The sequence below is a fragment of the Plasmodium gonderi genome (assembly GCF_002157705.1).
Source record: "Plasmodium gonderi DNA, contig: Chr04, whole genome shotgun sequence".
In the NCBI taxonomy this organism is placed as follows: Eukaryota; Apicomplexa; class Aconoidasida; order Haemosporida; family Plasmodiidae; genus Plasmodium; species Plasmodium gonderi.
Genome location: NW_021628928.1, coordinates 505,051 through 531,935, shown reverse-complemented (window position 1 = coordinate 531,935; position 26,885 = coordinate 505,051). Strand labels below are relative to the sequence as shown.

At 30.7% G+C, this 26,885-nt stretch overlaps 7 protein-coding genes across 7 annotated transcripts; 3 read left to right on the top strand and 4 right to left on the bottom strand.

Moving 5' to 3' along the window:
- Nucleotides 1-73: 73 nt before the first annotated feature.
- On the bottom strand, nucleotides 74-7,279 carry PGO_041060 (hypothetical protein, conserved; the record flags this gene model as incomplete). Its single annotated transcript, XM_028686294.1, has 2 exons — nucleotides 74-130; nucleotides 638-7,279. The coding sequence occupies 2 exons, from the start codon at nucleotides 7,277-7,279 to the stop codon at nucleotides 74-76; spliced, it is 6,699 nt and encodes a 2,232-aa protein (XP_028542095.1).
- A 2,183-nt stretch (nucleotides 7,280-9,462) lies between these two features.
- Nucleotides 9,463-11,037, bottom strand: PGO_041050 (transporter; the record flags this gene model as incomplete). The annotated part of the gene is made up of 2 exons (XM_028686293.1): nucleotides 9,463-10,407; nucleotides 10,606-11,037. 2 exons carry the CDS (start codon nucleotides 11,035-11,037, stop codon nucleotides 9,463-9,465), a joined length of 1,377 nt encoding a protein of 458 aa, XP_028542094.1.
- A 1,534-nt stretch (nucleotides 11,038-12,571) lies between these two features.
- PGO_041040 (50S ribosomal protein L33) lies at nucleotides 12,572-13,491 on the top strand (the record flags this gene model as incomplete). The annotated part of the gene is made up of 4 exons (XM_028686292.1): nucleotides 12,572-12,738; nucleotides 12,916-12,995; nucleotides 13,173-13,263; nucleotides 13,470-13,491. The coding sequence occupies 4 exons, from the start codon at nucleotides 12,572-12,574 to the stop codon at nucleotides 13,489-13,491; spliced, it is 360 nt and encodes a 119-aa protein (XP_028542093.1).
- Nucleotides 13,492-14,341: 850 nt separating this feature from the next.
- PGO_041030 (hypothetical protein, conserved) lies at nucleotides 14,342-18,085 on the top strand (the record flags this gene model as incomplete). The annotated part of the gene is made up of 1 exon (XM_028686291.1): nucleotides 14,342-18,085. One exon carries the CDS (start codon nucleotides 14,342-14,344, stop codon nucleotides 18,083-18,085), a length of 3,744 nt encoding a protein of 1,247 aa, XP_028542092.1.
- Nucleotides 18,086-18,319: 234 nt separating this feature from the next.
- On the bottom strand, nucleotides 18,320-20,611 carry PGO_041020 (hypothetical protein, conserved; the record flags this gene model as incomplete). Its single annotated transcript, XM_028686290.1, has 5 exons — nucleotides 18,320-18,787; nucleotides 18,931-19,118; nucleotides 19,273-19,648; nucleotides 19,939-20,123; nucleotides 20,488-20,611. 5 exons carry the CDS (start codon nucleotides 20,609-20,611, stop codon nucleotides 18,320-18,322), a joined length of 1,341 nt encoding a protein of 446 aa, XP_028542091.1.
- A 2,693-nt stretch (nucleotides 20,612-23,304) lies between these two features.
- PGO_041010 (syntaxin) lies at nucleotides 23,305-24,255 on the top strand (the record flags this gene model as incomplete). The annotated part of the gene is made up of 1 exon (XM_028686289.1): nucleotides 23,305-24,255. The coding sequence occupies one exon, from the start codon at nucleotides 23,305-23,307 to the stop codon at nucleotides 24,253-24,255; it is 951 nt and encodes a 316-aa protein (XP_028542090.1).
- Nucleotides 24,256-25,509: 1,254 nt separating this feature from the next.
- Nucleotides 25,510-26,718, bottom strand: PGO_041000 (hypothetical protein, conserved; the record flags this gene model as incomplete). The annotated part of the gene is made up of 1 exon (XM_028686288.1): nucleotides 25,510-26,718. The coding sequence occupies one exon, from the start codon at nucleotides 26,716-26,718 to the stop codon at nucleotides 25,510-25,512; it is 1,209 nt and encodes a 402-aa protein (XP_028542089.1).
- Between the last annotated feature and the right edge of the window lie 167 nt (nucleotides 26,719-26,885).

Below are 26,885 nucleotides of genomic sequence, written 5' to 3'. Positions count from 1 at the left end.
AAAAAAAATCCCCTTTCACACCAATATGGATTAATGAGTCAATGTGTGTCTTCTTCAACATTTCGTCCTTATGCTATAGCAAGAGTATCCTTTTCACATCATCTTTAGATTTCCACCTGTTGCGAAGATCCTGAAAGGAGAGAGAATATAAATAAATTTGTACATTTTTTGTGCTAAAATTTTGATAATTAAGGTGTGGGGATGAGGGATGATGCTGTTGATAGGGGACAGAAAAATACAACATATATAATGGACGACATAATCCATTTGAATGCTTTTGTCCTTTTTTTGTTTTTGAAAAAATGAACAATCACAAGGGGTCCTCTTCACGGATCAGATTACACATTCATTATATGTACACGCTCATGTGTGTGTGTGTATATTTCGGAAAAATTGCCCAAGAGATAGACCAGGCACATTGTTAGGACGTGAAATTTTGGATGTGAACATTTGTATATACTCACATGTAGGGTCAGCTTACTCTGAAGTAGCACGGCCCACCTGACTCACCACACTCGAACAGTATGCATGTTGTTATATATATATATATATATATATATATATATATATATACATATGTATATGAACATGATTTGGAACATGCTTAGGTTAGGCAAATTTCGAACGTGTGTCTTACCCCGCTGGAAGCCATCTGTCTAGCTTTGATGAACACCTGCTTGACTCTATTAATAATATCACTCTCGTTGTACTGGTAAATGTTCTTGTTTTTTAAAAGTGAATCGATAATGATCTTTCTGTTTTTCCTGTAAATGTTAATGTAAACATTTTCTAACTTTCTCTTTTTGAAAAACTCCGAATAGTCCTCTACTGATGATATATCTTCCAATTTTCTCTTATGAACAACTTTCAATGTGTTCTTATCTTCCTCATGGCTAGTTTTATTTCGAACAAGTGCTTCCTCTAAGCTTGACATCATTCCCTCCCCGCCTTTAATTGGAACTTGGTTCATGATACCCACACTTGTGTGTATTTCATCTCCCTTGTTTGGGCACAATGTTTCTTCTGTTAAAAATGGAGAAGGATGATCTTTCCCCTTTTGCAATTCCCCCTTTTGCAATTCCCCCTTTTGCACTTCCTCCATGTTGATGTGTACTTTGTTTGTCTCCTGTGCTACTTTCGACACGGGTTCTTGTGTGGTTGCATCTACCTTAGAAGTAGACGCTATACTTTGCTCAGACAAAAAGTCAGGCGATTTGTCGTTCAGAATTAATTTAATATTTTTGTATTCTTTGAAAAGATTTCCCACTGTGTTATATTCACTGTCATACAGTATATTGTAAAACAATTTGAGCATAATTTTTAGCCATTCTTTCTGAACTTCCTGATTCTGCCATTTTATGAACCCATTTTCTTCCGATGAGCCCTTCAAAGCTATACAAATGTTTTCAACAAATGGAAGAAAACAATTCATCTCAATATTCTGATTAACATCGATGCTGTGCTGTGGATCTGCTGCAGTACTACCATCTCCACCTATGAAAGTGCTAGAAGCATCATCTTGTTTTGTCTCTGGGGAGATGACAATATAAGTTAACAAATCATTCATATTTAAGACAAACTGTTGAGAATCATCATTTTTTTTGCTTCTTTTTACATTCCACGAATTCAGTTTTTCATAAATGTATGTCAGAAGTTTGTCTCCTCCAAAGTATATTTCATTTGTTAGTTCATGTTTACGAATGTTAAAAGGTGTTAAAGGGGATGTCACTTTGCTGATCACGTAGAGGTAATTTAGGTACTCACAAACGCGTTTTATAAAATCAAACTTCTGTTGTGATGTAGGTTTAGTTTCTTTTTTTTTCTTCTTCTTTTCATCAATTTCTGCTTCTTTTTTACTTATGAAATCTTCAATTTCTTGTATTCCCAAAGTTTTGTAATTATTAAGAACTCGAAATCGTTCAGAAAATTCTTTTTCTTTTATGTGTTTTGAAATGATAAGATGTCCCGATTTGGAAATATATACCCATAGATATTGTAGCATTTTTTCCAGGATACTTTTCTTCTGGCAATTTTTTAGTACATCTCTATCTTTGGGTTCTAAAAAGATTCTGTAATCATCATCCAATTGGGAATCATTTATGTTGCTATCTGGGGAAGCAGCAGGAGCATATCCTTCGATTTTTACTTCTTTTTCTTCCCCTCCTCCTCCTTCAGTGTTACTTTTCCATTCGTTTGACCCACCTCCAATTTTTTTACTCTGAAAAAGAAAACTGCATTTGTCTCTAATTAGGTTTACTATATCGTTGAAAAATAATCTGAAGTCATCTTTATTCGATACGAACAAGTCATACATTAATTTGAGAAGTGTGAAAGTTCCCTTCAGTTTTGGAGGTTCTAGTAGATGCAATTCTTCATCAGTATAGTCCAATTTTTGATCATTATTATTATCATTAGGCTGCTCATAATGATTCCTTTTTTGATCCATGGGATCATATGTATCATCTTCGCCCCTTTGCATCTGTTCAAGGTCCTGATCTCGATTCCCATCTTTTTCCTCCTTTCCCGGTGCACGTAACCTGTCTCGGAGCTCTTTCAAAGACAGAGGAAACAATTCTTCACATTTTTCAATAATTTTCCTAAAAATATCTACATCTACATGATCGCTTAGAACCCATTCATCACTATTTTCGTTATACACGAACCCAATCAAACTGAGCAACCTTTTGAAATTGCTATGCTCTAACAATTCAGAGGATATACTTAAGGGAATATCAAACAACAGTGCTTTATAGGAGAAGAATTTACTCTTAGACATTTTCTTCAACTCATAGAGAGATTTCAGATTAGATGTAACTTCTTCCAGAACAGTGTCTACGTTGCAATTTATTCTATTCTGTGTTAGGTTCATTCCCTTTGTTTGTTCTTCATTTAGTTTTTTCAATTTATAAATGGTGTAGAGGAGTGGCTGTTTCGCCTTCCTCCTCTCTTCGGGAAGGGTGCATTCATCGTCTCCTGCTTTAGTGTCAACTTCAGAACCGATCCAGGATTTCGACCCACTTTTGGATGCTCTTTTTTTCCCAAGTTTCGGAGTGGACTCCCTCCTTTCCGACTCTGCTTCCGTTTCTGCCTCTGACGTAGCTAACGATTCTTCTTGCCCTTCAGAACTATCGGACGAATCAGACATTTGGTAATCATCCATATCATCTTCAATTATGTTTCCTCTGTGATCCATGTAATTCAAATAAATGAGCTGATTTTTTACACTACTAGAAGACTTATTTAACATTTCGCTAATAAAAGGAAGAAAGTTATGCATATGCTTAAATTGTTTGAAGTATACTTTCAAGCTTTCGATATCTTCATGACTCCACTCTAATGCTTCCAATCTTTTGCGATTATTCATTTCGATAAAAATATCATTTATATGTGTTCCTTTGTTGAGCTGTTCATATATGAACTTGTCATTTCCTTCAGTATAATTACTAAAAATAGACAACATATATTTTTCACTTAACAAGCTGAAAATATTTTTGTTTATGGCTTTACTGAAAAATAATTCAATTGGTATGAAATAATTGCTATTCCACAATTTAAAAAAGCATGCTATTATGTTTTCAAAAAAGGAACAAATCCAATGATACTTTGGATTTGTGTAACATTCCTCATCATTAATTATGTTCATAAAAATGAGAAAATATTTTATATCAAAAAATAAAAGGAAATTATATTCATTATTTTTATATTTTATTAAAAATTCGAAATAAGTAATGATTAAATGATTTATTTGAATGCTGTTTCTTTTATATTCTTCAATAATTTGCATGCATGTATTTACAATTTTACCACTATAAATTTCGTCCACTAAATCAGTTACATTTATTCTTTCCATTGCATCTATGTCTGGGTCTAAATCTCTGTTTTGCCTTTTTTTGCTTTTTAGACTCCCTTTTTTCAAATTTCCATAATCATCATAATTGTCTCCTCCGTATGATTCATCCGATTCCTCCTCCTCATCATCATCGTAAATTTTTTTATTCTCTTTCAAGATGTAAGTACTTCCTCCTAGCTTTTGAAGCAGTTCTATAATCATTAGGGAACACTTAAGAGCATGTGTAAAAATGTTTTTATCATGACTCATAAATTTAAAATTTTTTAAAATCCAACTTAAACTATTGAGTATGTTTCTCTTAAGAAAATTATCCAAAGAGGACTTACAAATTGATTTCACATTTTCATCTGTTGACATTGCATGAATATCAACTAGTTTTAGATCTGCATATAAACATCTTAAACAGCACAGAATTATCTTACTACTGTTCTTTTTCATTTTTTCTTCTCTTATTAATCTTTGAAATGTATCACATAGAAATTCAGAATGGATACTATTGTCTCCTATATATGCTTGCATTCCCAGAACCATTTGGATTCGAGAAATGAACAAAGAATTTTCACACTCTTCCTCCTCCTCATGCTCATGCTGTTCCTGCAGGTCTATTTCAGGTTTTTCACTATGTCTTAAGGGATGAACTGTATGTCCTCCTCCTTCTCCTCTTCCTACTACTACTTTCCCTCCTGTACCAATGTTCATACGACAGTTATTCAATCGATTCTTATTCTCGTAAAGATAATAATTCGTATAATATGTTACAATCCATGCGTGGATATTCAGAATTATTTTTATATCCCATTGATGATTATAATACTCGACTATGCATCTCCTCAAATCTTTTATACACACATTTAAAAAAACTTTAAGTGAATAATTGAAACTATCATTGTCATTGTTGCCTTCATAGATATTTTCAAATTCTTCATTTATTCCTATGATATTATTTAAAAATTCTTGCACTTTGTACAAATTCGTGTGATTGAATGTATCCAATATGTTGCATTTTTTAAAAGACACAATTTCTGAAAATATATCGAATGATAAATCTTCAAAAGAAAAATTTTCATAATGATCTATTAAATTTTTTCTTTCTATAAATTTTTTTTTTTTTTTTTTCATATGTTTTTCTTCATTTGGTTTTCTCACTTTTGATTTAGCTAGAAGTGGGTTTATTCGTGATAGATGCATAATCATTTGGTTTTTATTTTGTCTTGGATTTTTCAGACTCGTTCGTTTTGTACCATTTAACAAAAATGTTTTTCTCTTCTGTGTATTGTCATGTCTCTGAGTTCCATTACTAAGTCTTCCTCCTATTGTACCTACATACTTTATACCTTTCTTCTCACCATTTTTAGCAATATCCCTCAAATTGTTCATACCTTCACATGTCCCTGAAGGCTTGGGTTGTATCTGATGGGTGAGTGACTTTACCAAATCAATTGGATCTATATAACAAATAACATTGTAAAATAGTCGAACATACTCCCATATATCTTTCATTGTGTTCTGCCTCAAGTATGGTATATGTATATTCTTTTCATGATCGTACTTCTTTAATTCTTTTTCAAATAAATTTCTCATTTCATCAATGATTAAACTTAGGCAGCTATGTTTATCTAGAACATGCTGCAGAATCATGTAATGTACATTGTTTGAATTAATCCCATTTCCTCCTCCAGCATTTCTTATGCTTAGAACCTGCGTTAATATGCTACGAACCAGGTATACATTTTGTTTATATTCATGCACTAGTTTCTCTCTTTTTTTCTTATCCTCAACGAAAAAATTGGATACTTCCAAAAGTTCATCGTTTATTTCATCTATTCTCCTTTTGATGTTCGCTATTTTGCTTCGCACGAGTTTGTTTTTTCCCCTCGGCTTCTCTCCATCATCATCGCCATTTCTAACATCATCACCACTTCGAACATCATCGCCATCATTTTCCACCCCCTCCTGGCCACTGATTGCGAGACTTTCTCGGCAGAACTGCAACTCCTCCTTGAGACGACTCTTCTCCTCTATCAAATCAGCATCCCGTCTCTGCATCTCTATAACTTTTTCATTTTCCTCAATTCCACGATAATCTGCATCTATGAAAAGTTGGCAATTGTACCTAAATTCGTTCAGTATAACCAAAAAGTTTTTATTAGACAACAAGGACTTTAGACTCTGCAAGCCATTCTGGTACTGTTCAATAATGTTTGATCTTTTTTGCAATTCTTTAAAATAAATGTCATTTTTTAAAACTCCTGAAAAGATTTTCCTTTCACTTTTCTCAATTTGTAAATAATTATATACATTGAATTCACTTCTCTTATTATTAAAGATAGGCATGTGCTTATTCCAATAATCAAACCATTCTTTACTAGGTCTAGACGTCAAGTAATTAATTAAAATTAAGACATTTTTAATCAACATACTTTCGTCTATATCTTTATAAATGGAATTGTCGAATTCATTTTTCACAATATTTATTACTTGTAATATCATTTCTTTTAAAATTTGATTATTGTAAATGTATAAAGTTACATACATTGGATTTTTAAAAGTAGAATCTATATGAGCTCCAAATTTTCGATTCAGATATTCCCTCTCTCTTTTTAAATATGTATTAATATCATTTAATATATTAACTACATTGTTATCTAGTATGTAATGTTGTTTTTCTATAGATTGTATACTTTTAGCTATATCTAATGGATTATTGTTTTCATCCATCTCGTTATTGCTACTATCTCTTTTTTTTTTAGAAAATCCTGATTCCATATTTTTGTCTTCTCTCTTTTCGCCTTTTCCTTCTTTAGAACTCAAATTCATCTTACTATAAATAAAATTGTACAACTCTTTATTTTTTATTTTCAAATTGTTTTTTTCTGGTTCTTTTCTTTTTTTATTTCCTCCTTTTTCTTTTACTTGCACACTCATGTTGTCATCTGCACCGACAATGTAATCACCACCACCCGTGTCATCATTGTACAATGTCAAATCTATTTGCATGTTACTTTTTACATCCTTATTTAACACCACTTCTTTTTTCAGCATGTTGCTAAATAAAACTAGAATCTCTTGTTCTAGCACCTCTCTCGTTTTAATGGCATGTAATAAGTTGTTTTCATTGAAAATGTCTTCTTGGACTTGTTCGCTTTCCTCTCTGTAGGTATTTCCTTCTTCGTCTGCTTCGTCTTCTTCGTCTGCTTCATCTGCTTCGTCTTCTTCATCTTCTCCTACTTCTTCATCTTCTCCTACTTCTTCATCTTCTCCTACTTCTTCATCTTCTCCTACTTCTCCTACTTCCTCCTCAGTATCGTCCGAATATTCTGAACCCACTGAACTTTCTGAATCCCCCAGCTGTTCAGGTAATTTTCTATTACCTGAAAACTCTTCCGTTTCTGCACTCTGTTCATAACTGTTTTCGTCTAGGTCCGACATCTCGGTGCAGGCTGGTGGTGCCGCTAACGGGGCAGCTAACGGGGCGGCTACTTGATACTCCTAACAGTGTAGCTAGTTAAAAGTGCCCAAATTAATGTGGTCAAGCAATTTGGATCTTTCCTTCCTATCAATGTTTGCTGTGAGATGATGCACACAAATTTACAACTATAAAATATGTGTGAATCTTAACGTTAAAATAAGATTTTAAAAAAAATGTGAGAATTGTATTGGAAGAATACACATTTTTGTAATATATGGAATAGATGGTACTACGTAAGAAATAAAGAAAAAAAAAAAAAAAAAAAGTTCAAAGAGGAAATTGTTTAATATGTGTAAGTATGCCCATATGCATGTAAGCGCATGTATGTAGCTTTTTTTTTTTTTTTTTTTTTTTTTTTTTTCTGGTACGCAGACAAATAAATAGGTACTTAATGAAGAGGCACGTTTTCTTCTCTCCTTTTAGTATATTTGATTTAAGTTTTGCTCAATGTGAAATGTCCCAAAAGGATTATAATTTAATTAACTGAATATTATCCTAGCTTTTCACTTGTCTTTTTTTTTTTTTTTTTTTTTTTTTTTTCTTAATCCTTTTTTTTTTTTTTTTTTTTCCTTTTTTTTTTTTTTTTTTTTTTTTTTTTTTTTTTTTTTTTTTTTTTTTTTTTTTTTTTTTTTTTTTTTTTTTTTTTTTTTTTTTTTTTTTTTTTTTTTTTTTTTTCTGCTTTTAAAAGGATACATTATATGACCACTCAGCACGTTTTGCAATACACAAAAAAAAAAAAAAAAAAGAAAAGCAATAATTTCTGAATAAATTTATATTTTTTTTTTTTTTTCACGGGTATATTCAACAAGGGTTTTCTTAAATTTCGGTATAGTGAAAAGGGGAAGAGAAAAATAAAAGTGTCTGCCCATAGTTTTTTCAGAGCCCAAATTTTAAGTAATAATCAACAACCTCACATTTATAAACATGGGCATTTTTTCATTGTAAAGTTTTGCAAAATTAAAAAGGTGCATAAAGAGCGGAGAAGATAGTATTAGAAGGGAAACATTATCTCCCTCAAATTTTCATGTGTTAATTTAGGGAAAAAAAAAAAAAAAAAAAAACAGTTCGGAAAAATTGAGTTATTTTTAGGCTTCTTTGCGGGAAGAATTTTGTATGCACACATTTGAGTAGCATTTTGACAACATCTTAGGTGTACTTTCTCTCTCCTTGGGTTGTTGCACCATAAACTTACCACTTGGCACTAACCCCAAGGCAAAAAAAAAACAACTCATGTAAGCAAAAAAAAAAAAAGCACTACTCGTAGATTTAAGATATTCCCTCTACTTTTCCTACAAACATTTTTTTGAACATATAAAAAGAAAATTCGAAAAGAAGATAAAATCAAATTAATTTGCTCAGGCGCAAAAATTCTAGTTTCTTCATAATTCGAAAGGTTGACACTTCTTTTTTTTTTTTTTTTCTTTTTTTTTTTTTTGACAGTCGTCCGATTGGCTTGTAGATATACGTAAAAATATTCGTGTTGGTGTAAAAAATGACACACACACGAAACAGCTTAAAATGAACCCTGTAATGTGAAGGAGGGAAAAACCAAATTGCATCAGCTAAGGCATACATAAGACACACCTGAATTTGAATGGGTAAACAGGGATGAGACAATTAAACCATAACCCCTTATGAAATATGCATACAGTGGAATTGAAACTCATAGGTAACTAGGATACGTTGGTTGATATGTGTAAAAAAAAAAAAAAAAAAAACAATTAGGTGCAGATAAGAATCATCTATCCATATATATATATATATATATATATAGATACATACATATACACATGAGTGCCCTTTTGAATACTTAATTTTTTCGAATTATCACGCTTTTCAAAATAAAAAAAAAAAAAAAAAACGCACATACACATCTTTGTATGTGTGCAAACACGTGGAACAATAAAAACCCTCTACAACTTCATCATTTCGTATATTTACGTAAAAAAAAATAAAATAACAGAAGGAAGATTACATTTAATGTATATCTTCAAATAAGACCTTGGGAAAAAAAAAAAAAAAAAAAATTGGACATTATGTAAGCTGGAAAAAAATATGAAAAAAAAATTATCGTTTGCAATCATGTTTATCTAATAATTTTGACACATTGTGGATATATTATATCAAGGGGGCCAAAATATTGTTAGAAGGCTAATACCAACATGATACTTACAAAGGATGAAATAGAAACTAGTGCACACATGGCGATATTTCCAATACTATTTAAAATAACTGCGGAAAGCATAGCATTAATAATGCTAGAAAATGCCCTAGCTGTGAAAAGGAGACCAAATATGGGTCCAAAATTTTTGGTTCCAAATGTATGTGCAGTTATGGATGGGAAAATAGAAAATGTGCCAGCATGACAAAAGAAAATGAGACATATCCAAATGGAATATGTAATTCTTCCATAAAAACCAGACAATGTTAAAGTAACTGTTAAAAAACTCATCAACATACTCATTAATATTAAAGCAGTTTTAAAACTTGTTAAATCACTTATATATCCCCAAAAAATTCTTCCAAAAATGTTAAAAAGTGATGCTACAGCTCCAACGAAAGACAAGGATCTATCATCAATGTATAAGTAATTTATTCCAAATATTTTCCAAAATACTTGTGTATATGAAATAGCTTGCCAATTAAAAAACACCATTAACCAGATTAAAATAAAATCACGATTAATAAATGTACTGCCTGACTCTTTAAAGGAAAAATTTGATGTATTTGACAGAGTTCTATACGAATTAGAAATTCCTTTATTATTTTTACTTGTGAATCCTTTATCATCAAAATATAATATCTTACTATTTTTATCGTTAAATGTTAAAAATTCTTTTGATGTCTCTCCTGAGTCACAAATTAAACATGCACCTATGAACTGAATAAATGCAAAAAATATTCCCTCATAAATAAATAAATATGGTACTCTGTTCAGAATTTCCAAATTGCTGAAATATTTCTCATCTGAATTATCCAATTCGGGACTATAATCAGGCATATAATTATATTTGTTTATGAAATAATTCTGCAAAGGGCATATCAAAAAAACGGCCATTCCTCTCCCTATGAAGATAATTCCGCTGATCTGTCAAAATGGATAGAAGGAGAACAGGGTGTGTGGGATGTAAGCTAGTGAAAATGTTCCCATTCGTAGGAACATATTCATATACTCATATATGAAGACACTCGTATATGCATATACTCACACGTAAGTACAAGGATGCACTTGCTTTTTCTTTTTTTTCCCCTAGTCCCGTTTCAGGAGATGTTTGAAATTTCCTACCACTCCCTTAGAGTCAAAGTGCTTCTTCACAGCCACAGATAGCGGAATTGGATATGCAATTCCACATCCTATGCCACACAATATCCCATAAGTCATTAAAAAAAGATAAAAATTAAATACAGTAAAATAGGATAAAAGAATGCCTAGGCACATTAGCCATCCACCTAATAAGACACTAATCTGAGGGCCCAAGTGCTGATTTAATATTCCCCCAAAAAAACCAAAAAAACATTGGAAAATTAAAGTCAGTACATATATCCAGCTACTATCTTTATACTTAACATTAGAACACCCTATTATTTTCATATATGATATCACGTAAATGCTGATATTGGAGAAGCAGTAAATACTTCCTAAAGTACAGTGTATTAAGAAACCGCCTAAAATTATTTTACATTTTGACAGAGTTTGTGAATTATCGTCCTTTTTCATTTCTGATTATATTCTGAAGCGTTGATTTTGGCTAGCTTGGTAACGCGGCACCTGCTCGCGTATTTACATGCAAACACGTGTGTATGCTTCTCCGTTTGTTTACACACGTGTGTATGCTTCTTCGATTGTTTACACACGTTCGTACGCTTCTTCGATATTTTACACACGTTTGTACGCTTCTTCACTTGTTTACCTTTATGCCTGTGCATTTGTATGCCTATACGTTTTTTATTTTTTTATTTTATTTTTTTTTTTTTCTTACGCCCTCCTGAGGATAGCCAATTAACAGCTCTTCTAAAACTACGCCACAGTTACGTTACAGTTGATTCTGTTTTTTTTTTTTTTTTTTTTTTTTTTTTGTTTTTCCTTTAATACATTATATGGGATGTATCACACACACTTGTAGAGGAAAAAATTCTGCACGTTCATACAAAAAAAGGGGATGACTGAAATTAAGGGCCTTCATAAATGCTTCTTCGTTTGTTTACTTGTTTGGTTGATTGCTCGTTTGGTTGATTGCTCGTTTGGTTGATTGCTCGTTTGGTTGATTGCTCGTTTGGTTGATTGCTCGTTTGGTTGATTGCTCGTTTGGTTGATATTACTCGCTTGATTGATTGGTTTTTTTTTTTTTTTTTTTTTTCATCTTCTGCTACGAGTAGAAAAGTACTTTTCTTCTGCTAAGCCTTTTAGTTTAGCTGTTTCACTTGGCTTTTCTATCTCTCCTGATTTAATTTAAAAATTCCAAGTTTCCTTAAGCGTGGTAAGCAAAATAATTCCTTGTGCACAGAGAAAAATAAAATAAAATGAACAAGGGATGAAATAAAGCAATGAAGCGAAATAAATCCGCTTGTTCACACCCCTTTCAAGTGACACACAAATAAGAGTACACAAAATTCACACATGTGACAAACATGGGGATGTCATACAAGGCAATTTTTATTTGTCGTGCGAAATTGTTTTTAACGTGAAAAGTGTGTTCAGTCGTTTTTGAAAGTTTGGCTTTTTCTCACGACATATATATATATATAACGGTTCCATGCTTCTTTTTTTTTTTTTTTTTTTTTTCTCTTCATTTTACTCTTCTTCTGTATATATTTTCTTCGTACTACCATATACCCGAAATTTTTTGTTCTGTTTTTTCACCTTTTTCGGTTTCTATCTCTACCAAAACCAGTGCATACGTTTAAACTGGTAAAACATATGCGTGCATAGAATTAATGGAATATGGTAGTTAAAACGTTCATTTATATTTTCTTATATCTAATTCCCCCATACCACCAAATACTTTTAAAAGATTGAAATAAATTTTAAGTCCACAAAAATGACACACGTGTTAACTACATGTATTAATTATCCTTATTGTATGCACATTTCGTACAAATCAAATTATTCCTCACACATATATTCACTTAGCCAAAAGGAAAAAAAAAAAAAAAAAAAAACATCAAAGTGACAACAAAAGCTATTAAGATAGATACAAATATATATATATATATGCATGTACAGGTGAAAAATCCCAAAACACACCATTAAAATGTTGTTCCTAAGTAATGTATTATTTAGATCCAGAAGCAAAAGGGTTCATGTGAATTTAATTTCTTCATGTGCAAGCAATTACATTTACTCCACATATATCTCCCCTACCAAATCCAAGTTCCGATTGTCCCTGAGGAAACATGACCCCGTTGTTAACCGTCATGTGTTCGTACAAAAATGAAAACAAAATAGAATAAAATAAAAAATAAAAAAAAAAAAAGTGCCATGATATATATATATACTACTAGGAAAGAAGCACATCTACAAGTAAACACATTACATGTTTTTATGAATATTGTATACTAGCCGATGTGTCACTCCTCTTGCTTTCTATTTCTACAGCATGTTCTACCAAAAACATATGAAATCTAAATCGAAAAAAAAGCTAACAATGCATGGGATTAATTACGCCCGTTTTACAGGTACGCACGAACGTACATATATATTCCCCTGTATGTATGTATATATGTACATGCGCTTGTGGTGTGTGTATGTGTTAGACCCATTTTTTAAGTTCAAGTTGGAATATTAACCCGGATGACGCCCCTTGTTTCATTCATTAATTCTTTTTTTTTTTTTTTTTTTTCTCCACCCCTTAGGAAAAAACAAAAACCTGAGACCACTCCTAAAAAGGGTTGAAAAGTCCTACCTATACGGAAAATTCAACAAACTCATAGATAGCACGTACAGGTCTGTTTGGAAAATCCACATGAAATATATATGCATGCTTTTATGAAGTGAAAAAATTGATGATAAAAAAGAGAAGAAATCTAAGTGACCTAATTTTGTAGATTGAAATATATATATATTTTATCCCTTTTTTTTTTTTTTTTTTTTTTTTTTTTAATTTTTATATAAAAACGTTCCATATTTTGTTAACAATTTGTATTTTATAGGAGTCTACCAAGGATGAGCTGACATTTTAGAAATGGCACCAATGATCCCCACCTCACCTACATCACGTCTTTGTATGTGCAATCCTTCCTCTCTGTGCATGTACAAAGGATTCACTCATTTTGAAGAATAAGGAAAACTAGTTATTGTGTATCAATTACCGATTTGTTGAGACATAGTTGTGTAGTGTTTTGAAAAGTATACCTCAAAGAGATTACTCATCTTTTGAGAATTCCACAGATGCGAATTTTAATTATTTTATATTCAATATCTTAAACCATTTTTTATGGTTGAGATCTGGTTTTTCCCCGTTACCACAAGCTGTTTATGTAATGTTGTATTGCTTCATTTTATTTTCTCCTTTGTTTTATATATTTTCCTACCTCTTTTCCTTTACCTGCACAATGCTTCTTTAATTTCACCCATTTGTGCGTACCCACACATGTATTATCACCCCATTTTGCACCATTCATTTTTTTGAAATTTAATTTCAATTTTTTTCCTTGATTCAAAATGACAAGTCGAAATTTTGGCGATGGCAACAAAATAAAATGGAAAAAGAACTGCGTAAAAAAAAAAAAAAAAAAAAAGAGAGAAATTTATTTATCCATTCCATTGTATTATATATATATATATATATATATATATATATATATATATATATATATATAGAACCTTTACCAAAAAGCACAAAGTTCAAAGAAATGGGAAGAAAAAAAAATATATCTTTCCTTTGCTGCTTCTTCTACATCTATTAAAAAAAATGCATTAAATGACATAATATTATAATTAATATAAAAGAGAAGAAATGAAAAAAAAAAGTATAACCCCACAAGTAAAGAATATAAATCTGTGAAATGTTTTTTTTCACCCAATGAGGTGTCAAAATGGCATATGTTTATTAGTGCCACGTGACCCATTTCACAACAAAAATTATCACCTTGCTGTTCATACATTTTTTTTTCATTCCCTACAAAATGATAACCAAAAAAGGAAAATTTTACAAACAACAAGAGATGAAGGTAATAAAATATTATTTTGTGCAAACCATCTGTTACAACATAATGGCACCAGGAACCATGTCCCCAAATTTATGCAAATGAAGATAATGAGTTATACAAAAACAAGCAGCATGAGAAGAAACACGCTTGGGCAGAAAATCAAGGAAGAAAGAAGTAACACCCATGAATACCATCCAAAAAGTAGAATAAAAACAGGTCAAAGGAATCATAAAGAAAATGACCATATTAAACATGATGTTAAAGATAAAATGGAACTTGAATTTTCCACATGTAGGAATGTTATAAATGGTTGTCTCCCACCGGAAGAGAACCATCATGATGAAAACCGTGAAACAAATGAGTTGAATAATTTATGCAAAAAAATTTATTACCTAAGCAAGAATAGAGTGAAAAATGAAAAAGTATGGATATATTATATAAACGAATTATACAAAGAAAAAAAAAACTTCCCTTTTGTAAGTATAAAAAATTTGCTGCTCATATTACTAGGAATAACTAAGAGTCAGTATGTTGTTAAAGATATACTATGTTGTGATATCCCAAGAGGACATAATGAAGATCAGTTGGGGAAAAAAACAAACACTGCTGATATTGTGGATGTTCTTATAGATATACTCTCTGGAAGAATGAATCAAATGACAAACAATCAGTTAAGTATCTTTATACACATTATTCAAAAATGGAACAGGAGCGAACTGTACAAAGATATTATAGACAAAATTAATAATAAAATTTTAGTTGAAACCCCTTTGAAAAAGTTAAGTACGAGAACCTTTTCCAATATTCTGCACATATATGCCAAGGGCTCAGGGAAAGTTACATCTAACAAGCACATCCTACAAGAAACCATCAATAACTCTTTCATACAACCAAACGGACAAGCAAACAGAATCATAAAGAATCTTCGCAAGGGAAATGTTCGATTAGAGGACATACTTCGCCTCATTTGTGCCATGTATAGATTAAAAATAAAGAACACAGAACTCCTAGAAATTGTTATCCAGGTATTAAATGATAAAGTAAAGGAAGGGAGTTACTTCTTAACACCTTCTATACTTCTCTACCTAGCAAATCTGAACATATACAATGAAGAACTGTGGAAAAGGTTTAAAATGATAATAATTCAGAATTATCAATTTTACAATTCAGTACATCTAACTAATGTGTTCTATGGGTTCTCAAAATTTATCCCCAGTGGAGTGGAAGAGCTGTTTGACCTATTGGCTAGTCATATCATGCATAATTTTGGGGATAAATGTGGAAAAAACGAAAAAATATTATGCAAATCTGAAAAACATTCTATAGATACAAAACCAGTTGACCTACTAAAATCAGATATCCCCACCATATGGGACAATAAAGTTAACAAATTGAATATCTTTCAAATAACGAACATTATAAAGAGCTGCATAAATTGTAATTACATAAATTACAACTTTTTTGAATTTTTACTTGATCAGTTAAGAAAATCAAAAGAATCACAATCGTTAGATAATCAAATCGATTCATTGAAAGTTATTTCTAAAATTTTAAGAACGGTTAACAACCATTCTGTTTACAAATATGTAGTGTATTTTCATCAGACAGAAAAAGGAAATCTTTCCAATCATATGGAAGAAAATCCATATATCTATTTGATGAACCAAAAATGGATACATAAAGAGATATATACATACATCTCGGGCTACGATATATGTAACATTTTTCAACCAATGATATATTGTAACCATCATATGGGTTCTAAAAGAAAGGAAGAACAAAATAATTTTGAAATTTTCTTGGATGAAATGAGTGAAAAAGTAAGAGAAAAAATTGAACAACATTTATATGAACCCCAAATGAAACTACTGTTTCATAAATTAATTCTCTGCCTATCTTTCAGCAAAGTGATATTTGTAAATTTATACGCATTATGCATAATCATGTTAGAAGAAAACAAAAAATATTTTACTATTAATAATTTATATTTTTATGTAAAAATTATGCATCAAAATAGAGTTTACAACTATGAATTGTTTAGTTGGATAATTGAACATGTGAAGAAAAATGAACATCTGCTAGATGTGAAGAAAAAAATAAAAATTATTTTGCTATCGTACAACATTTTTAACAAGATAAACAGAAAGGATATGCAAGAGTTATGTCACTTCTTTTTAAGCACAGATGGAGCTACTGATTCAGGAAAAGAAGGAGCAGTAGCAGCAACAACAGAAGCAGAAGTAGCAGCATCATCAGCAGAAGGCAGTTCTGCAAAAATAACACCAATGTGGAAAATTCCAGAAAGCCTAAATAAAAAGAAAAAAGTTGTAAATTTGGATCATATTTCCAACGGTTCCATCCAAAACTGTATGCAAGATGATATGTGCCATTTTATAAATTCTCATGCAGACAAAGTTGGCAGTAAGTACATAGATGGAGAAAATGTCACTAATAACTCACATTCCATGAGCGAAATTGAAAAAGATTCAAATTTTTCCTTAACAGGAAAAGAACTTTTTTTGAACAAGATAGAAAAAACAGACATAACACCATGCCATTTAGACTTTAATGATTACATAAACTTTATGTTAATTTTAATTCATAGTCTACAAGACGATGCAAATGGAAAGTTTCAGTTAAATTCACTTATTTCAAAAGGGGTAAATAATATCCCAAAAATAAAACAAATGAACGAAGCTTTAGATGAGCATACGAAAAAGTTAAGAAAAAATTTGCATAGTAGAAGACGTATCATTATTCAGCTTTTTGAAATATTTGATACTTTTTTGGGAAAGACACCTTGCATGGAAAACAATTGTACAAGCTTGGATGATTTTCCCAAACCGAAGGACATGTACGAATCTCGCATCTGTCAAATGATGTACATTCTGCATTTCATAAAAATGTTAAATGAAGATGTGTACAACGATATAATGAAATTGCAAAGGATGAATAAATACAAAAATAGAGAAGAAAGGAAAGACTCAAATGATTCCAAGAAAAACTTGTTCGAGTTAAAAATAGAAGATTTAGAATTCTTAAACTTATCGAGAAATAACCATATCAGTTCGTGCACACCCCATTCCATGATTCCTAATAATCAAACAGTTAGTAGATATAAATATAAAAGTGTTCATGATACTATAGACTTATTTATGCAGAGTTTCAAAATGCACAAATGCACTAATTATGCTGATGTGAATTTGAAGAATAATAAGAATGACCTGCACAAAATGGAATCATATTACAAGCTAAACGATTTCTTAATTTCAGATATAATACATATTTTTGAAAAAGGAAAAGATAAAATTTTCCATTTTCTTCTATTTTATCCTCATGAATTAAAAAGAACAGTTGTAAAAAAAAGAGAAAATAAAATTTTTCTAAAGCACGAATATGATGAATCTCTTATCGTATGTACAGAGGTTATATTCTTTTACAATTTTTTAAAAAAAAATTTTCAGAACCAGTTTTTTTTCATGCTTCTGGATACCACTCCGTTTGTTAAATTTCACACATGCACAAATGGCGATGCACTTCAGGGGGATGTGTTGGGAGATCCACATCGTGTAATGCACGAGGCCTCTAGCTTTTTAGAGGCCATCATGATGCAGTAGCGCACCCTCAGCTGGAAAAGAAGCGTATAAACGTGTGAATCCATGCACTAACGTATAGATCCATGCACTAACGTATAGATCCATGCACTAACGAAATAACGTGACAAACATGAGTTAATCCAAATTTCTATTCTTCATTCGGCAAAACGCAGATATGTGCACCAGTTTAACCAAAACAGGTGAATCGGATCATAAAAACAGAGTCAAGTGGAGTGGGAAAAAAAAAAAAAAATACTAATCGCTGTAATTGCACATATTTTGAGAAATGTTCTTCAAGTCGTGTTCGAGCTCATGAACATTGGTATGATTTTCGTCCTTATCAACGTTACTCAAAGTATCAACTATATTTTTTTTGTTCAGATATTTATTTTTTATAGAATTGTTTGAGAAAGAACGAGATAATTGTTTATTAATTTCGATAATTTCCTTGGATGCCCCTTCAGCATAATTATTTGTTAGTTCTTTGATTTTATTTTTTCTATTTTTTTTTTCACGTCTATAATTACTAATCAGTATGATAAAGTCATGAATGATGTTCACCCATATATTTCTGTCTTTATCCATAGTTTTTAGGTACATATAGTTTTCTTTTTTTTCTCGTTTTTTTTTATACTTGATGTAGAAATACTTGTGGCTATACACATCGCTATATACGTTCATCACGTATTCTAGTCTTATGTATCCAACTCTATTCTTATCAACCTGTGAATCGAAAATGGTAAGAATTGTGTGTATGTAAAGTGCATGTACACATTTGCATGACTATACTGTATGAACATATTTGCATGACTACTTTTTTGTGAACATCTTGCATGCAGAGAAAATTTGTCGGTGCCAAAACGAACCTTCGCATCAGCCTCCTCATTATAGTAGCACCAGTAGAATTTTCCCTTAAAAAAGTGCATATAAAAATAATACTTGTTGTAGAACCTCTTTATGTAAAAATTGCTATGCAACAAATAGCCATTCAAGTTTTTGCAAAAGAGACGAATTTTATCTTCAATAGCAAGGGATGAAATGTTATTGTATATGGCTGCAAATGGTGATGATGGAAGGAAAGTAGAAAAAATGCATTTGGTTTTTAGCACAGCAATGGAAATAAACGATATTTTTGACAAAATGTAGAAATACATAGAAATGATGTTACAGTGAAGATGAGTCATTTTTAGAATCCGATTGAGTCTTACTCGAGCTGACATCTGTTTCTTTAATGGCTTCGAAATGTTCCCTTCCTGCATTTATGAGTTTTTCAATGAGTTCATTATTTCTACTCTGATTTTTCTGAACAGATATAATCGTTTCAATAAATAAAGATGTGTAAATTTGGTCTTCCTTCCTTATACAGTCTAAGTTAATGTAATGAAAAGATAGACACGTCGTTGCTACTATTTGATTTTTATTAACTATATTAAAATAAGCATTACATGGAAATAATTTTTTTACAATGTCTGTATAGATATGAAGATCAGCTGATCCGATGAATGTATTTTTAAGTGTTCCTTTTCTGTATACTTCGATTCTTATTGTGTCATTGTTTTGTTTGACTACCATGTTTTTTCTTTCCTACTCTTGTGTAAAAAGGGGAGTAGTTATATAATATATTGTAATTCACTTTGACACAGATTATTATAATGTATCTCTCTATGCATGTGTACGCGAGTTATGACTTTCACTAAAGTAGTAAGTACTTGTGTGGACATTGCATCTTACAAAAGCAAACAAGGGATTTTTATTTTCCCTCGCTTTTGTCACTCTTTTGCTTGCCACTTTTTTGTCACTCTTTTGCTTGCCACTTTTTTGTCACTCTTTTGCTTGCCACTTTTTTGCTACTTTTTTTTTTTTTTTTTTTTTACTTCTATGTGTATTTTGTTGAGGTACTGCTTGTAGTAGTGGGTGTAGGAATATCGATTCCCGATCTTCAAATGAACAATGTACTTGCTGTTGTCCTCATCACCCATCTTTAAATTGATGTGATGAATTTGAATTATAATGTTAAAGGATTCATACTTGTGGATGTTTAGAAGCCGATACAAATTACCTGCGAAAGGGGGAGAAGGGGGGGGAAAAGTTGTGCATGTGATGTCGAAAGGGAGATGCAGAAAGGTGGTATACCAAGAAGAGAGGCGGGAGTAGAGAGGAATGAAAACGGGAAGGAACAGTAAATGCTTTATGAATTTATTTATTTATTTTTTTTTTTTTATTTTTCACATTTCATGTATGATCAAAATGGGAAAGGGCGGGGAAGGGGGGGGGGTATTACGAGGGATGTTCATATTCTGGACATTTTTTTTTCACAACATTAAAGTTTCTTCTTTGTCTTTTTTTTTTTTTTTTTTTTTTTTGCAATTTCCCTCTATTCTCCCTCTTTTGACCATTGCTAATGTGTTCCCCCTTTAGTATACCTATTTGTTTATTTTCACTGATATGAGGAAATAAATCCCTATTTCTACATGCACAGAGAGTACAAATGGACGCAATAAAGCATCCACTTGCGTACAACACATTGTGAGGATCTAAATAAAACATATTGAGAACAAAATGTGTTGTTACAAAATGATCATGGCCAGTAAAGTGGTATATTAACACTTAGAGGTAATTTATTTTTTCACATAAAACTAGAGTTAACATACTTCAGCGTATGAAACGAGGAGTTAAAAGACAAATGGCAATCTTTTTATTTGTACCACTGTTCGGAGAGACGGAATATATATATATGTACATGTACACATTTGAAGGGAAAAAAAAAAAAAAAACTTAGTTCATTACACATTACAACTTGTGCAACTGTTAAGTTGAAACAATGACAGAGGAAAAGAAGGAAAATTCTGTATAAAATTATGCACCTATTTTTTTATAGAAAAATAAAAAGAATTGACGTTGTAATTTTTTTGCGTACATTTCTTTGTGTGTGCAAATATATGGCGGAAAAAAAAAAAAAAATAGAGGACATTTCTCATTTTCTGGAAAATTTCACCTCCATCTGAATGTTGCGACATGTTAAGAAACAAAAAGAAACTAAAAGAAACATAAAGACGTATAAATAAGATTAAATACGTTAACATATTTGTTTCGATGTGTCAAATAAAAAAAAAAAAAAAAAAAAAAAAAAAAAAACCATCCTAATTTCCACACATGGTGGTAACCTATTACCGCTTTTTTTTTTTTTTTTATATGTATAATATATTTATATATATATGTAAGTATAGTATATTTATATATATATGTAAGTATAGTATATTTATATACATATGTATGTATATATATATATATATATATATATGTATACCTTCTGAAGAGACCGAGTAAATGCGAAAAAAAAAGTTGTAAACGAAAATGACACCACCAATGGGGAACACTGAATACGTGGCAAAATAAGATAAAAAAAAAAAAATTCCTTCTCACCCCCTTTCTGATTCCCCAATGGTAAGTTAATATTATATGTAGAAGACTATATTCTATTTAGTCATTATTTTATTCATTTAGAACATCAACCACATCAGCGTCACATTGCACACTTTTTAAAATGTTAAAAAGGTTACCTCTACTGGGTGGGTGTGTGCATATATATATATATATATATATATATATATAATGGTACTCATTAAAAAAACAAAAAAAAAAAAGAACGGGTGAAAATATACCTCTCTCTTGGTTAGACAGTTTGTTAGGTTATTAGTCATTCACCTTTTTGACGCTCATTGACTAATGAATTTCCCGTTCATTATTTGGCCATTTTTGTGCTTCAGCTATTTTCCTTTTTCTAGCAAAAAAAAAAAAAACAAAAATAGAAAAATTCCTAATGTCTTTTTCTCTCCACCTAATGTATCCATTTGTATAATTTTACTTCCCACACAAAATGTGTTTGGGACACTTTCGTGAACTTTTCAAATGGGAAAAGTGTAGAAAAGGAAGAACTTACAGGAAAGTTTTCAAAACAAAATATATACATATGTATAATAAAATAAAAACGCGAACCTGTCCTATGCGTGAAGCAAAATAAAATTCCACCAGCAAGGCGAGAATTTTTTTTTAACCAGTTTTCCCAATTTTTGCGTGAACAAATTAAATATACATGGTAGGTTTTTTATTGGCTAATTTTCTTCCCTTTTTTTTTTTTTTTTTTTTTTTTTTTTCCTGGCTTAGTTTGTTTTTTTTTCATTTCTGCAATTTTACACTTTTTTTTTTTTTTTTTTTTCACTTTTTTTTTTTTTTTTTTTTTTTTTTCACGCATTTTTCCACATAAAAAGGAGAGAGAAGGTCACTTAAAAAATATAAAAAATCCTACAACGTAAAAAAAAAAAAAAAAAAAAAAAAAAAAAACGTAGGTGCATACTACTTCATCAGGAAATAAATTCCAAATTTTTTTTTTTTTTTTTTTTTTTTTTCCCCCTTGCTTGGATTGTGTAACATATGCTATACATGAAAAGTAAGGTTTTGTTTATATTCTGAAAGTATAGCCTTTCGAACTTATCGCTTTGGTAATTCGGTAGCTTCAGTAATTTTGAAATTTAGCCATTTTAAAACTTAAAGACTTTAAAACTTAACCATTTTAAAACTGAGTCCGTTTTATAACTTAAGGATTCTTCATGTTGGCTCTGCTTCAACTTCATACCCCTCCTACCACGTGGCACGTTTTCAATTTTCCTCCGTAATTGCTGTGTTCAAATGTTGAAGTGTTGTAAATTTTGTGGTTCCAAATTTTTCCAGATTTAGAAAGGACGGCTGATTTTGGAAGGCAAAGAGCGCCAAGCGAAGAAAAAAAAAAAGTAAAAGGGAAAAATTACACAAAAGGCGCAAAATTGGAGACCATTCTGAACGGTTTGAAGGAAGGGTCTTGAAAAATGAGCATCTGCCTGAACTGTGTGTTTATCAAGCACTTGTAGAGAACGAAAGAAAGAAGCGGAAGAAAAAAAAGGAACTTATTCTTACAGACACATACACATCCTCCCCCCGTGTGTTATACATTGTGCTTTTAAAAAAAAAAAAAATGTGCCCATAATAAAATAATGACGTGCATATAGGGTGGGGGAGGAGTTAATTTCCTGTAATTTTTTTTTTTTTTTTTTTTTTTTTTTTGTGATTATTCATGCTGACTAGCATGTATATAACATATGTCCTCCCCCACCCCCTCCCCTATTAATCAATATGCACACGTATATGCTAAATTTTGAATCATGCAAAAACGTCTGAATGCACAAATGTTCAAATGCCCATAGAATATGATCGACTTTTTTAACGACCTAAAAGAACTAGCGAGGAAGAAGAAGCAGGAAAATGCGAAATATATGTCCCAAGCACTAAGATTTGAAAATGACAAGATTTTAGGTGAGTATATTAGAAACAGCAATGAGGATATAGTTATAAATATTGAGGTGGAAAAGAACGATGATTTAAGATGTTATGTGGATGCAGTTAATTTAATAAAGGAAGATATAAAACAAATTTACAGTATTATCGATAATATATCTTTGCTAAGAAAAAAAGTAAACTTATCTGTAACAACAGAACAAGAAAATGAATTAAGTATACTATTAAATATGGAAATAAAAAATGGAAATAATATTATTCATTCAATAAAAACAGAAATAAAAAATTTAAGAAAAAAGTTTTTACTAAAATCACAACAAGATAAAATTATGAAAAAAACTATACACGATAACTTAATTCATACATTTAAAAAAACATTGTATGCTTATCAACAGATTCAAAATGATTACAATGATAGTATGAAAGATAAAATGACAAGACACATAAAAATTATTTACCCTCATTATACGGATGAAGATATAAATTCTGTACTAAATCATGATGATATAATAAATACACAAAACCTAGTTAAATGGAAATTACAAGGGCATGAGAATTTAAAAAATGCATTAACAGATGTAGAAACCAAATATAGAGATGTTAAAACGCTAGAAAAAAATGTATGTGATTTACACCAAACTATAATAGAATTAGCAGCTCTTATTGAGATGAATGATGAAGTTATAAGTAACATACATGACAATGTCAAAGACGCACAATACTTTACAGAAAAGGCAAATGTTGATTTGATTGACGCTAGGAATATTCAAAGATCCACTTCCAAGTGGATGTTCTACATATCCATGGGAATTCTTATTGTTGTGATTATTATATGTCTACCCGTTCTAGTGAAATTTCTTTAGCTGGATCCATCAAAAAAAGCTGTCTCTCCTGTTTATATCGATGTGTGCGCGTGTGTTCTGCTGCACGTTGTAAATGTATTTCTCATCCCATCCTAACGGCCCTTTCTCATAGATGTAACGAAATAATAAAATGAAAATATTTCAGTTTTTTTTTTTTTTTTTTTTTTTGAAAATATTATCACAAGAATATAATCCTTTTTTCAAGAATCTGAAATTTTATGCCTCCTTTTCAGTTCTGTCCTTTCTCTCGGTTCTGTAACGCATTCGATGATGATATATTTTTTCCCGTTAAAGAGGTCGTCAAGCAAATTTATCAATAAATCGACCAATAAACCAGTCGTTTGTTTTTTTGTTTTATTCTTTTATTATTATTACTACTACCATTATTGCTACTATTATTATCGCTATGATTGCTACTGTTACTATTATTATTATTATTATTTTTTTGTAACCCATTTTTTATAAAACTAGTGAAACACTAATTTCATTTCTCTGTACAAGTATGAAATGCGATCGACTAATACGGCCAAGCGCATTTACTAACCGTCTCGATAAGTCTCCAATCATTTGTAACTTGGAAAAAAAAATAGGGAATTTTTCACTAGTATAATATTCTTCCTACATTAACGCATATATTTTGTTATTTTATTTTATCCTTTTTTTGGAGCACGAGGATATATGATAGGACACAATTTTGCACACCTGGCCTCACTGTTCTATGGACGTGAGGTATATATATGCTGAATTTTTCTACCACTACTGCATTCATATTATTATTATTATATTTTTTTTTTTTTAGTTTCATAACAATGTTTAAAGGTATTCATTTGTTTTGTTCTATTTATTTTACCCTTTGTATTTTATTTATCCTTTTTTGCATCCATTTGCATTCCCCATTTGTATATGTATATATGGATATATATATATATATATATATATATATACATACACATACAGCCATGTGTTCGTTCAATTTCCTAAAACTTTAACTCCTAATAAAACAACAATTGGACATATTACAAAAATTTCATAATACTGAAAATTTTCAAGTAAGGCAAACAAAATTTTTTTCTTTATTTTTTTCTTTGTTTTCTTCTTTATTTTCTTCTTTTTTTCTTCCTGACGTTTGAGCACAATTTTGCACACAAGTATCCACTTCTGTGACCTTGCACAAGTGGAGGGATTTCACCCACCATTAGAACCTTTTCAAGAAGAATGAATTTACACTTACTCATATGAAAACAAGATTTTTGATTAACCAAATGAAAGTGAATTTAAAACACGCATGAACAACCCTCCTCCCCCCCCTTGGTGAATTTTTTTTTTTATATACAACATAATAAGATAGAACAACATTTGTATGAGTTTATTCAATAGAAGATTGGTCATTATAAAACACAAATTTATCATATTCATCATTTTTAAATTGGGTATGTCGACATTGAGTTGTCTTTTTACTGTTTCATCCAAAATGTTCGACAAATTTTTTTTCATTTGTTCAGTTTCTACAAATGGACTAAAAATAGCGATGGTATTTTTCTGAATTGTTAATGTGAAAAATGTTTTATAAGTGTACAAAATTTGTTGTGCTGAATATCTATCACTAATAAAAGTTTTTAAAAGGATAAATTGAACATTAGTGTTAATCAGCTTCATAATAGTGTTAATACTTTTTTTAAAAAAATGTTCTTCAAAAAGGTGATAAAATTGGACGCCATATATATTACTTAGTGCAGATGAAAGTTGACTATCATCAATTGTTGATCTTTTAATGTATCCATTCTTCTCCATGATATAGCAATAATATTCATTCTTTTTTAAGAAATCATCTATTTGGGTCCGTATTTTTCTATGATGCTTCTTTAACATGTTTATAAAAAGTCTATCAATTTTTACTTGATTCCATATATACTTCTTTTCAAACATAGATATATTAAATATTATTTTGTTCAATATATTCATATTGAATTTATGACAAAAAATTTTATGAACTTTTTTAAGTATGGATAATATATATGGGTTCAAAATTAGGATTTTCTGCAGCATACAGTAATACATAAAATTCGTGTGAAAATAATGTATGCTCTCGCTAAAATGTAATGGGAAATTCAATCTTTCTTGTTTCTGAACAATTCTTTTTAGTTTCTCAGTTATTTTTTCCTTATCTTTATTTATTATATCTAAGTAAATTAAATTCACAATTTTTTTTTTTTTATTTGAATATACTAAATCTTGAAAAGCGTAATGTTTTATGGGCTTCTTTATTCTTTTAAAAATATGTACGTTGCAATTGGCATACTTCTTTTTCCTATTTCTGGATGATGAAACGATTGGGAGTTTCCAAATTCCATTTTTTGTCATTTGAGATTTCAACATGCTCACCTTTTTCAAGCATTCTGTCTTCCATATTTGGTGTATCGATGACAAGAACATAAAGACGACTATGACAAGTGCTGAATTCATTTTGGACGTTTCTCCAGCACACATTTTAACGCACGATACACAATTGTGCACATCTGCACACGTTTACACATTATTATGCTTGAAAGTGGCTAACTGATATTGATTCTACCTGACTACGCACATCTGCCACATCTTCCGAACATAAGGAGGGTGGTGTGGGGGGGGGG